The following is a 12,488-nucleotide window of genomic DNA, read 5'->3' on the forward strand; positions in this document are numbered from 1 at the left end:
TATATATATATATATATATATATACACACACACACACACTGGCAATGCATCTCAACATTGCCTGGGTGTTATGACCTACAGCCGCATTGTATTATTTGTTCCTTTTTTTATGGACAGAATCAACACAGTTGATATATAGTGAACTGGATTACTGGCGTAATGGAAGTTATTATTTGTTTAAAAGTGAAGAGGGGAGGGTACAATTAGCATGGGTTTGCATTAAAGTGCTTTCTGTTCTTAGTTTGTGATCCTTCTTATGTGTGGTTTCATCATATAAAAGTGGGTTAATATGATTTTGTGCAGAGATCACATTTTCAAAATTTAAATTTCCCCCCATCCTCACTGCAATTTCTTAATTTGTAACTTTTTCCAAGTTTTTTTTAAAAAAATTTTTTTATCCACGTAGAAAAATACAGAGATTATGAATCTGGGAAATATATATATTTTTTTAAAGTTTAATTTTTCTTAAAGAAACACTCAATGCCCCTTCCCCCACTTCACACACCCATTACCTACCTGCTTTCAAAAAAGCTAAAATCTTCCAATGTTTCACTTTCATCTGATGTTTCATGCATGCATAGAATTATACTAAAATAGCAGATGTAAAAAATACCAGACCACCACCAGAAAACCTGACATGCTAGAAACAACAGGTAAACAACATTATTTCTTAAATTCAAATTACGACGAACGTAAATAAACAAAGTTTGCTTTTAGAAGTGTTGAGATGTCTTTAGAAAGTTAAAGAAGTAATTTTAAATTCTCAATCGCAGAATAATGCTAATAATATAGCGTGAACAGGATAGATTACCCCTATTTTGCAGAGAAAAGTGTAGGTGGCTCATAAAGCGAGATTCATATATCTTAATTTGCAGAGGAATTTGTAGTGGGTAGTTTAGCTTAATCAGTCAAAGCATCGTGACGCGTAATCATGGGGATGTGAGTTCGTGTCCACAGCTAGCCACCTACACTTTTCTCTGCAAAATAGGGGTAGTTTATCTTGTTCAGGCTATATTATTAGCATTATTCTGCGATTGAGAATTTAAAATCACAACATTATTTCTGTTGATTTATCATCATCATTTAACATCTGCTTTCCATGCTGGCATGGGTTAGACAGTTTGACTGGAACTGGTAAGCCAGTGAGCTGCACCATGTTCCAGTCTCATTTGGCATGGTTTCTATGGATGGATACCCTTCCTAATGCCAATCACTTTACAGAGTGTGCAGAGTGCTTTTTATGTGCTACCAGCACAGGTGCCATTTACATGACACTGGTAATGACCACGACTTCATGGGTGCCATTTACATGACCACTGGCAATGGTCATGACTATGGTTTCACTTGGCTTGACAATTCTCAAGCATAGCATATTGCCAAAGTCTCAGTCACTTGTCATCACCTCCATGAAGCCCAACATTCAAAGATGTTTCACTACCTTGTTCCATGCCTCCACGAAGCCTAACATTCAAAGATAATACTACTGGCAACAGCCACAACTATGATTTCATAGGAGCCATTTACATGACACCAGCAATGGCTACAACACTTGGCTTGATGAGTCTTCGCATCCTTAATAACAATAGTTTTTAATTTAGGTACAAAGCCAGCATATTTTAGGGGAGAGAGTAAGTAAATACCATAGGCCCCAGTACCTCACTGATACTTTCTTTTATCAATTCCAAAGGGATAAAAGGCAAAGTTGATCTTAAAAGAATCTGAACTCAGAAAGTAAGGAAATGGAAAAAATACTGCAAAGCATAAAAAAATTCAATACTTTAACCATCCTTTGGGTTTTGGGGGTTCTATGCCAACAGTTCTGAGAGGAGGAGATTAGTTGGTATGATCAATTCCAGTATTTGACTGGTACTTAATTTTATTTGCCTTGAAAGGATGAAAGGCAAAGTTGAATTTGATCTGTACTAGAACAATTACTGCAATGCATTTTCCCAATGTTCTCATTCTGCTAACTAACTGCTCTTAGTTTCTGATTTTCTGGGAAGGAGGAATAGTCAATTACATTGAGACCAGCATTTTTGTGGAAAGAGGAATAGTAAATTACATTGTCTCCAGTACTAAATGTTAAGGTCATCTTTCAGAAAATGGCTTTGCTAGTCATTGTTCCTGAACACAAGGTTGAGCCATTAAAATAAATCATCTCCTGGGGCAATTCAGTTAAACTACACCCTTGCTCTACAATTTGTAGTCATTTAAGGCAGTGAGCCAACAGAAATGTTAGCACATCAGGCAAAATGCATCCACCTTTATGTTCTAAGTTCAAATTTCACTGAGGTCAACTTTGCCTTTCACCCTTTTGGGGTCAATAAAAAGGGTACAAGTTGAACAATAGGGTCAATAAAAAGGGTACCAGTTGAACACTAGGGTCAATGTAATTGACTAGCTTTCTCCTCTGAAACTGCTGACCTTGTGCCAAAATATGAAACCAATTTGTAGCCGTGTGCTGAAGTAAGAAATTAAATATCATTCTTACCCTTCAACTTGTCTATGGATATTCATTTTGCAACACCATGAATAGGCACATGCATAGCTGTGTGGCTTAAGAAGTTTGCTTCTCAATCACATGTTTTTGGGTTCAGTCCCACTCTATGGTATATGGAGTGTCTTCTAACCCCAGGCCAACCAAATCTTGTGAAGTAGATTTGCTGGACAGAAACTGAAAGACATCCATTCTGCATACACATACATATGTATGTGTGTGTGTTTGTGTTTCCTTGTCTTGACATCACGTGGGTGTTGTAAATGATTATCACCATCATACAAACAGTGTCCTGTTTCTAATCTTTCATGAAAAACATGTCGGTCATGGGCAAATATTACCTTGCTAGGTGAGGGTTGGTGACAGGAAGAGCATCTAGCTATAGAAAATCTGTTTGACCTATGCAAGCATGGAAAAGCGGACATGAAAACGATGATGATACTAGATTTGTTATAGTAAAACTTTGCATATATTTTTATTTTGCATGCATCTGTGTTTCTGCCTACGTAATGCATCTTTACTAGGCACTTGGATATGGCATTTGTGAAGATGTGTAGTTTTTTTTTTTTTATCATTAGTAATTATTAAATGCTACTGACCTTGTTCTCTGCATTCTAATGATTTAGGAAAAAACAAAAAAAACAAGGAATAAGGATGTCCTTGAATTTCTCTAGGACTCTATAAATAGTGAATAAAGTGAGCTATTAGCTATAGCCATGATTCAAGAAAATATCACAGATTTGGTAAACTGTCTAAAGTTACACATGTATATGCTTGTAGAGAACATAAATGTAGAATGTCTGCAAGGGGAGAACACAGCTATAAGATGGATGCATGTGTAGAGTACACAGCTGTTGGATATCTACATGTTTAGAGAACATGGCTGTGGGATGTTTACATGTATAGAGAGCATCGATGTGAAATGTCAAAATGTATATGTGCTTATAGAGAACACAGCTGTAGGATGTCTACATGTGTACATTCATGTAGAGAACACAGCTATGGAATGTCTACATGTGAATGTATGAATGAAAATAGAATAAGATTTCTTTTTTTTAATGTTATTTACCTTGATTCTCTGCAAAAATATATTTATAGACAACCGACACCCATATTTGAACTCAGAATGTAAAACAATGTAACTAAACATCATAAGCCCCTTTATCTGCTTCTCTACTGATTTTACCATCTATCATCATCTAAAAATAATGGCTTCAAATTTAGGCACAAGGCCAGCAATTTTGGGGGATGTGTAAGTCAATTACATTGACCCCAGTGCTCAGCTGGTACTTATTTTTATCAACCCTGAAAAGATGAAAGGCAAAGTCAACCATAGCAATATTTGAACTCAGAATGCAATAATTCTACCAGCTTGTCCCATTTTTCAGATTTTAGTACAAGGCCAGTTATTCAGTGGGAGGAGGTTAGTTGATTACATCTGTAGCGAGACCAATTTCTATTATGACACATTGAAGACAATTAGCCTTTTATAGGCTCAGCATGTCAATCTGTAATGATTAGTCGTTTTACCTATCAATGTGAGTTTTGAACATTGGTTAAGCTCTGTGCTGTGACTGATTGAGTATTGTGCAGGATTTGGATTGAAATTCCAATCATGTTGCATGTAATACATTTTCAAACAACTAATCAATATGTGCTCTGGAGCCTACCTTTTCCCCATAAACTTGTGTAACAAATTATTGTAACCAGAGGTGTGAGTGATTTTCATGAAGGTGAGTTATGTTGATTTCCTGCTGTTATTAACCAGAGCAAAATTAATATAACAGGGCACATGTAACCAACAACAACCCAAGCTGAATTGTCTAAATGATGGATGAACTACAACCATCAGAATTTCTTGTTTCTTTCTTGATCCACTGTACTACATTATGGAGGAATAGTCTCGCAGTCATTTTAAAAGCTCGTTTCTTATATTACTTTTGTGAGTGAACGGGTTATATAATGGTATACAGGATTCATAAGTAAAACCAAGGGATACTTTAGTTAGACCACCACTAAACATTAACCCTAGTACTCAAATGGTGTTTCATGTTATCAACCATGAAAGGATAACAGACAAAGTTGATATAGGTAACATTTGAATGCAGAACATAAAGAGATGGAAGAAATGCTGCTAAGCGTTTTGTCCGATACACTAATGATTCAGTCAGCTTACCATTTAATAACAACATAATTTTACTTTTGAATTTAGGCAAAAGATTACACATTTTTCTGGGTCTAGTAGACTTCAGTATTTTAATGATAGTTATTTGATCAAACCCAGAAGAATGAAAAGACAAAATCGCTATCAGTGAAATTTCAACTCACAAGACATTTTCTTTGTTGCTCTACTAATCATGCTATCCACATTTTCTAAAATAATTTAAAATAATACCATTTTTTTAAAAACACAAATTAACACAAAAACAAGAAATTTTCATTATTTTATTTCTAAGATGTAAAAAAGAAAAATTAATATTGAAAAGACAAACATATAACATTGTATTTTCAAAAGTAAAATCCAAACAGTTTTTTAAAAGTTATGATTAAAAAAACTGATCCTTTCCAAAACGGAGGAATTGCTAGCCTGGATCAGAAATCCTACACCAAAAATATTGAAAAAAAATTTTTTAATTACTGCGAAATAAAAAGATTTTAAGGTTAAAACAACTGTAATAATAATAATAAAATTGTAGTAAGAATGGTGAAAAACACATCAAATTATATTTACTGTAGTTGGTTTATGTACTTACTATTGATCCCAGAATGCATTGCATGTAAAACTACAATTTGTGTGTATATGTATACATATATGTATATCATAAACATACATGTATAGATTTATACGCATATACATATATGTATACTTGCTTATATACAGAAATGAATATATGTACATATTAAACATACACACATATTTGCATATTTATATATATTGAACACGTGTGTGGATATATATACACTAAGATTCACACACACACACACGTGTGTGTGCAAGCTTATATACACATGTATGCTACAAACACACACACACACACCTAATTATTGGTTTTGTTGATGAGGTTTCACTCGACATCTCAGTTGCAGTGTCAACCAGTGTTCTTAAGTTGATATTGAAAAAGCAGAGACATTCCAGATGTGATCATCCCACTTCTCTGTTTCAGACAATACAGCCAGATCACATAATCTAATGTGTTCTAGCATGTTGAGTGACAACCATAGATGTTGGCTTGATAGCCTGTATTATATGTCTTATTTATTTAATGAGAACACACAGATACATTGAAGATTTATAAAAACATTTCTAAGATTTTCTATTTGATTTTATTGTAGGAATACATATACACCAATACACCTCTTTGCAAACTTTTGTTACTGTCTTAGTCAAACAAATGAATCTTGTCATTTTACTTGCAACCTCCTGTTTCTTTTGTTAAGAACTTAACATGCATACATTATAAACAGATTTGTTTTAAATAGTATAGACATTTTCTTAAGAAATTGAATTAATAATTGACATCACTCATTTAATTATAGCTACATAATTAACTACACAGAAATTACATAACATTAAAATGCAGAGTGCAACAAAAATATCTCATATTTATTCTTCTTGCTAAAAGTTTCAACAGCATACACATAGTATGCACTAATCCAAACCATGATGGTCGCTGAAGAAAATTATAAAACGTTAGCTACTTGAAGACAGCATCACCAACTGTCTAGAACCACATCAATGGCCATATAAAATATGGAAGGGTTTACTGTATTAAAAAAAACCTAACAAACTATTAGATAACCAAATGTGTAGTATGGAAACTTTCAAATACTACATATTTTGTATGATTTTTTTAAATGACTATTTTTTTTTTAAATAGAGATAAACGGTATACCAAATAGATGAAACCAATGCTGTGTGTTTGCTAGCAGTTAAAACAAAGAGTCTTTTGAAGTCACATTTACTATAGTTTAAAATATGTAGGATTACATAGGAAATCTATACTCAAAATGTTAACATTAGCCCATCTCTACACTATCTAATTGCCATGATTCCATGTTTATCAAATATACATGTGAACATATGGATTGCTGCACATGTACATAATGACTGATGTTTCATGCATGCATGTTACACAGATAAGTATGAAAGTGAATACACATGAATTTGTCAATGTGTATTTATGAATATACATACTAACATACACAAAGGCAATGTGGTAAAAGTTTGTGTAAATATGCATATACACAACTAAAAGTAACACTAACAGAGTGAAAATATACAGAGATTTATAATCAAAGTTATGTTTAACATTTTAACTCAATTAGTAATCACAAATTTGTAACATTTGATTATTTTCCCTTTTCAATCTAAGTAATAATGATAATGTGAAATATAATTAGTCCATGAAAAATATATTTTAGAGTTAAATCACTCACAGACAGTGGTAGTCTCACCAGTAAGGTAGAATTGTAACTTTTTATTTTCAAACATGTGACATCTTATAATATGTGAGTGCTTATGCACACACACATATTATTTATATATATATATATATATATATATATATATATATTCTTTTATTTGTTTCAGTCATTTGACTGTAGCCATGCTGGAGCACCGTCTTTAGTCGAACAAATTGACCCCAGGACTTATTCTTTGTAAGCCTAGTTCTTATTCTGTCTCATTTGATGAACCACTAAGTTACGGGGACATAAACACACCAACATCGGTTGTCAAGCGATGGTGGGGGGACAAACAGCACACACACACACACACACATATATATGACAGGCTTCTTTCAGTTTCCGTCTACCAAATCCACTCACAAGGCTTTGGTTGGCCCGAGGCTATAGTAGAAGACATTTGCCCAAGGTGCCATGCAGTGATTCTGATCCCAGGACCATGTGGTTGGTAAGCAAGCTACTTACCACACAGCCACTCCTGCACCTATATATATGCATTCATGTTTTATTTATTTTCAAATTTCATTAATAATATAGACATTGATTGCAATTTTATTTTCAATGTTTTACATTCATCTCAAATTTATTACCAATGTACATGTATGTATAAATTGCCAACATTTAATTTTTATTAAGAATATATTGTAATCATATTAAGAATATATAAATTTTAATTATATTATAAATAAATAAATAATTTATAATATGAATATATAAGTTTTGAATTATATAAATATAACAACATATTTGATAATTAAAATAATCAGTCATAATATCATTGACTGTATGTAGGTGTATTTCATCAATATAAATAATATTGAATAATTAATATTAATAAAGATTTCTTCTATTGACACAAGGCCAGAAATTTACAGAGGATGGGGGACAAGTTGATTAAATAAACTTTCAGCAAATTACTGGTACTTATTTTATCAACCATATAAGATAGAAAGACAGAGTTTACCTTGGTGCAATTTCACCTTAGAATCCAGGGAGCAGGATTTTTTAATTACGCACAAAGCTTAAATTAGGGAGAAAATTTTAGTATTTTGGTATTTCTCAGGTAATTTGTCTATTGAAACTAGATCAATGAAAGGCAAAGTCAACCTTGGTGAGATTTGAACTCAGAAAATAAAAATAACATAATTACTTTAAGGCATTATAATTCTGATATTTATCATACTATTATTAATAATAATTCTTTCTAATTTTGGCACAAGGCCAGCACTTACATAAACTCCACTACTTGAGTGGTACTTTACTTTATCAAATCTGAAAAGATGAAAGGTAAAGTTGAACTCTGAATATAAAGAGTTGGATGAAATGCCACTAAGCATTTTGCCTGACATGCTAACAATTCTGCCAACTTATTGTTAGAAATTTTAGGGGAAGGGCTGAATTGATTACACCAATCTCAGTACTTGACTGGTACTTTATTTTATCAATCCCAGAAAGATGAGTTGACCTTGGCAGGATTTGAACTTGGGATATAAAGAGTCAGAATATATTTACAAGGAATACTGATTTTTTAAATTTGCCGCAAGGGCAATAAATGAAGGGAAATTAAAAAGATAAATTTAAAAAAAAAACAGCAGGGATTTGCACAACATTCGTTATGGGGGAGGGGTATATTTCTCACTTAGGTAAAAAGTTGCAATTTTTTGTGGGGTGAATGTATAGTTAACCTTAACATTTGACTGTCACTTACTTAGCAACTCTCAATACAATAATTGTATCTATTACAGACATAAGGTCATGTATTTTGGGGCAGAATGTAATCAATTCAATGACCTCCCTCCTCAATAGCTGACAAGTACTTTGGGCACAAGGTCAGCAATTTTAAGGGGAGGAGGAAGTCAATTACATCAACTCCAGTGCTCAACTTACCTTATCAGCCCTGAAAAGATGGAAAGGCAAAGCTGGCCTTAGCAGAAGCTGAACCCTGAGCGAAAGAGCTAGAAGAAATGCCACTAAGTATTTTGCCCAACATGCTAACAATTGCTTTTTAAATTAGGCACACAGCCAAAAATTCAGTGAGGGTGGGGGTACAGTTGAGTATATTATTTTCAGTATTTGACAAGTACTCTATTTTATTGACTCTGGAGGGATAAAAGGTTTGAAACTAGAACATACAATTTCAGAACAAATACTGCAAGGTGTCTTGCCCCTATGCTTTAACAATTCTACTAATCCATTGCCTTTTAATAATTATAATAATAATGGTTTCAAGTTTTTGGTGCAAGGCCAGTAACTTCAGGGAAGAGCTAAGTTGATTACATCAACCCCTGTACTCAACTGGTACTTACTTTATCAACCCCGAAAGGATGAAAAGCAAAGCTGACCTCAGCAGAATTTGAACTCAGAATATAAAGGTGGATGAAATATCACAAAGCATTTTTCCCAGTATGCTAAAGTTTTGCCAGCTTGCTATAACAATAATAATAATGGTTTTAATTCAGGAACAAAAGGTAGCAGTTTTTTAGGGAAGGGATCTGTTGATTATGTCACTTCCAGTGCTTAACAGGATATGACCTCAGAACAAAAAGAGCAGGATAAAATACCACAATGCTATAATGATTCCTTTTGACTCAATACAAAGTGAATTTTCACAGATGGAATTATTGCAAGAGTTTGTATTTATCCTAAAAATTTTTGAGAAGATGGGTTTTGAACTCAGATTACTGGATAGACAATACCAGAGTCAAGACTTGCATTCTCTTCCAACCAGCTACTAATATTACTACTGGTTTCACTGGGTTTAGCAATCTGACCCTTACTGACCTGGTGGGCTAAGGTTTGAATATGATATCAAAGGAACCTTTAGTGTTGGTGATGGTGAGGGTACAATTATATAGTAATCAGCAGTATGAATATATAGCTATCTGAATGTTTATGCATGTGTGTTTCTGTATGCAAATATATTATCATCAACATTTTTTTTTATTAAGGTAATGGAATTACTTTCATCTTTTCGTATCTTATTGTGGGAAGACTACCTTTCATTTTTCCAACATCAGTAGAATATAAAGCATATGTCATAATTTGGGGTGTTTGATTTAAATGGACTACACCTACTCCACCATAATTTGTGACCTTGTGTCAATGTTGAAAATTATTATTTTTATTAGTTTTGCCTAGTAAACCATTCTCAACTATTAGGGCTTTTAAGCGGGTCCAGATCAGTCAATTCAATTCAATATCACTAGTATTTATTTTGCTGATGATAAAAATCGGGTAGGTAAAGCCGATTAACTCCCATAAGATCTGAACCCAACAACAAGGTACCAAACTAAATACAATAAACCATTTGAGACCACTCTCCCCACCAAACACCCTCAGTTTCAACCAAATTCGTTTTCTTCATATCAATACATCACCATATTGCTAGCTGTGTCAGTCTTTCCTTATGTCTTCAGTGAAGCCCAAGATTCTTAGATCTACTCTCACCTCTACTTCCTCTTCTATGGTCATCTGTTCAGCTCACAACCTATGGCATTGCTGTCTCTTCTTAACTGAAGTAATTATTTTTACAGTTGAATGCCTCTTTTTACCACTAACAGCTGAACTTTGAAGTAGGGTTGGATTTCATGTTTTTTTTTTTTCTTTGCTTAAACAATAAGAGAATGGTTGTACTGAAATCTGAACTTGAGTCCATGTGGTCTTTAGACAAACAGGTTATTCTCACAACCACTGTGCCTCTCATGAGCTGGCATACACACATAAATCAAAACCCTATGTTAAAGCTTCCAGTGAACAGTTAATAAGGTGTAAAGGGCTTGTTCTGGAAACATGAAGCATACAACTAAAATTACTAAACAATTGCAGCTAGTAGCAGAAGCAACAACATTACTTACTGTTTTCACTCAAGCAATGTATCAGCTCTGATACAGCAGTGAAAGTGTTCTGACCATTCAATTTGAGGACATGATCTGAGTTCAAACCTCATGGGAACTGACTATGCATTTTATTCTGCCAAATGACAGTAAAATAAGTATTAGTCATATACTAAGGTTCAGTCAATTATCTATATTTCTCCTCTACAAACCTGTCACTTTGCAGCAATGAAAAGAAAGCATTCACATAATTGAATCTAATTTTAATTCCTTCTATTTTATATTATTAATTTACTTCTCTAATTAACACAATTTCAAGTTTTTTCACATATGCCCACATCACTTAACACCACCAACCTTTAAATTTTATTACTTTTTATTTCTTTGGTATAGTTTTAAATTTGAAAATAACAAAAACACAAAACAATTTAAAAGAGAAAACCTGAAAGAAATGTGGGAAAATTTTTTTTTTTTTTTACAAAAAATATTAATTATTTTTCATGTTTAGAAAATTTATTTTAAAATAGTCTTGAATGTGTTAATTGTAGTCTGAGAGAAAAATAGTAAAATTGATTTAGGATATTTAATGAAAAGAAGTAAAAATAAAATGTTCACCTTTTACTGCCTTGAAGAAAATAGTTTCACACCAAATTCTTTGGTTAACCAATTATAAGAAGTCACTTTTGTTGTATAATGTATATATTGGGGTGTTGCATATGTACATAGTCTGGTGTTTCTGTTTGCTTCATTAAAGAGGGGAGGAGCACAACCCATAACTTTTGCAGGATCTCAGATGTTGACGAATGAAAGGAAGTAGAAACCACAACTTATGAGTTGTGGTTGGTTACTTCTTTAACAAATCGAAGGAAACCAGCTGGAAATCAGTAGCCACAGACAGGCATCTTGAAAGTCTGTGACTGCTAGGTCACCAGTCATAACCTAATACTGCAGAGAGTACACGTTTAGCCAACAGGGTAGCTACCCCTGGTATTATTCACAGGAGCCAAGTTTAGTCACATTTGGCTGTGGTTCTCTGGTGGAGAACACCCTTATGTTTGTACCCACTTACTAACAACACTACACAAAGGATGGTAAAGTAAGAACAGGTGTATCAAGAGAATGAGTTACCTTCATATTGGAGATGTGGTCAAGCTACTTGCAACAGACTAGAAACTACTAAAGGCACCAAAAGACCAGATGACAGTGTCAAACCAGCAACAGATTAAGTATTGATGAATGGATTAGGTATGGAGTAGGGGACATGTATGGTGTTAGACTGGGTGTGATGTGTAGGCCAGGTGTTGATTTGTAGTTTGTATATTGGAGGTTGATATGTAGTCTTGTGTAATGTAAAAGGCATATATAATAACACAGCTGAACCCAACTGGACATTATTTTTTCTTCTATTATCCACTTCTGTAAACTTACCATAAAACCAACTGGGATTAGAAAAGCTTTATTTGGACATTCATTTGTACTAGAAATACTAATTTTGCCATTTCAAATATTATGGAAAATGTATTTTCCAATTTTTTTTTACAACTATATGTGAATGTGTTTATGTGTATTTAAATATGTATACATAAGTGTATATGTGTGTGTGTGTGTGTATATATATATATATATATAAAACATACATGCTCACATATATATATATATATATATATATATATATATATATATATATATATATA

General features: G+C 33.2%; 1 protein-coding gene and 1 long non-coding RNA gene across 4 annotated transcripts in view; one reads left to right on the plus strand and one right to left on the minus strand.

The window, feature by feature from the left end:
* The window catches only part of LOC128248373 (uncharacterized), a 68,941-nt gene that overhangs the window by 16,809 nt on the left and 39,644 nt on the right, over positions 1 to 12,488 (plus strand). The gene's annotated exons all lie outside the window — the stretch shown is intronic.
* LOC106883384 (AP-1 complex subunit sigma-2) overlaps positions 4,929 to 12,488 on the minus strand; it is a 101,984-nt gene continuing 94,424 nt past the window's right edge. For both annotated transcript variants that reach the window (XM_052969616.1, XM_052969615.1), the window contains one exon: positions 4,929 to 5,098. In XM_052969616.1, the coding sequence (XP_052825576.1) occupies positions 5,090 to 5,098 (9 nt within the window). In that variant the 3' untranslated portion in view covers positions 4,929 to 5,089. The remainder of the gene's footprint in view (positions 5,099 to 12,488) is intronic.

The sequence above is a fragment of the Octopus bimaculoides genome, chromosome 7 (genome assembly GCF_001194135.2).
Source record: "Octopus bimaculoides isolate UCB-OBI-ISO-001 chromosome 7, ASM119413v2, whole genome shotgun sequence".
NCBI classification, from domain to species: Eukaryota; Metazoa; Mollusca; class Cephalopoda; order Octopoda; family Octopodidae; genus Octopus; species Octopus bimaculoides.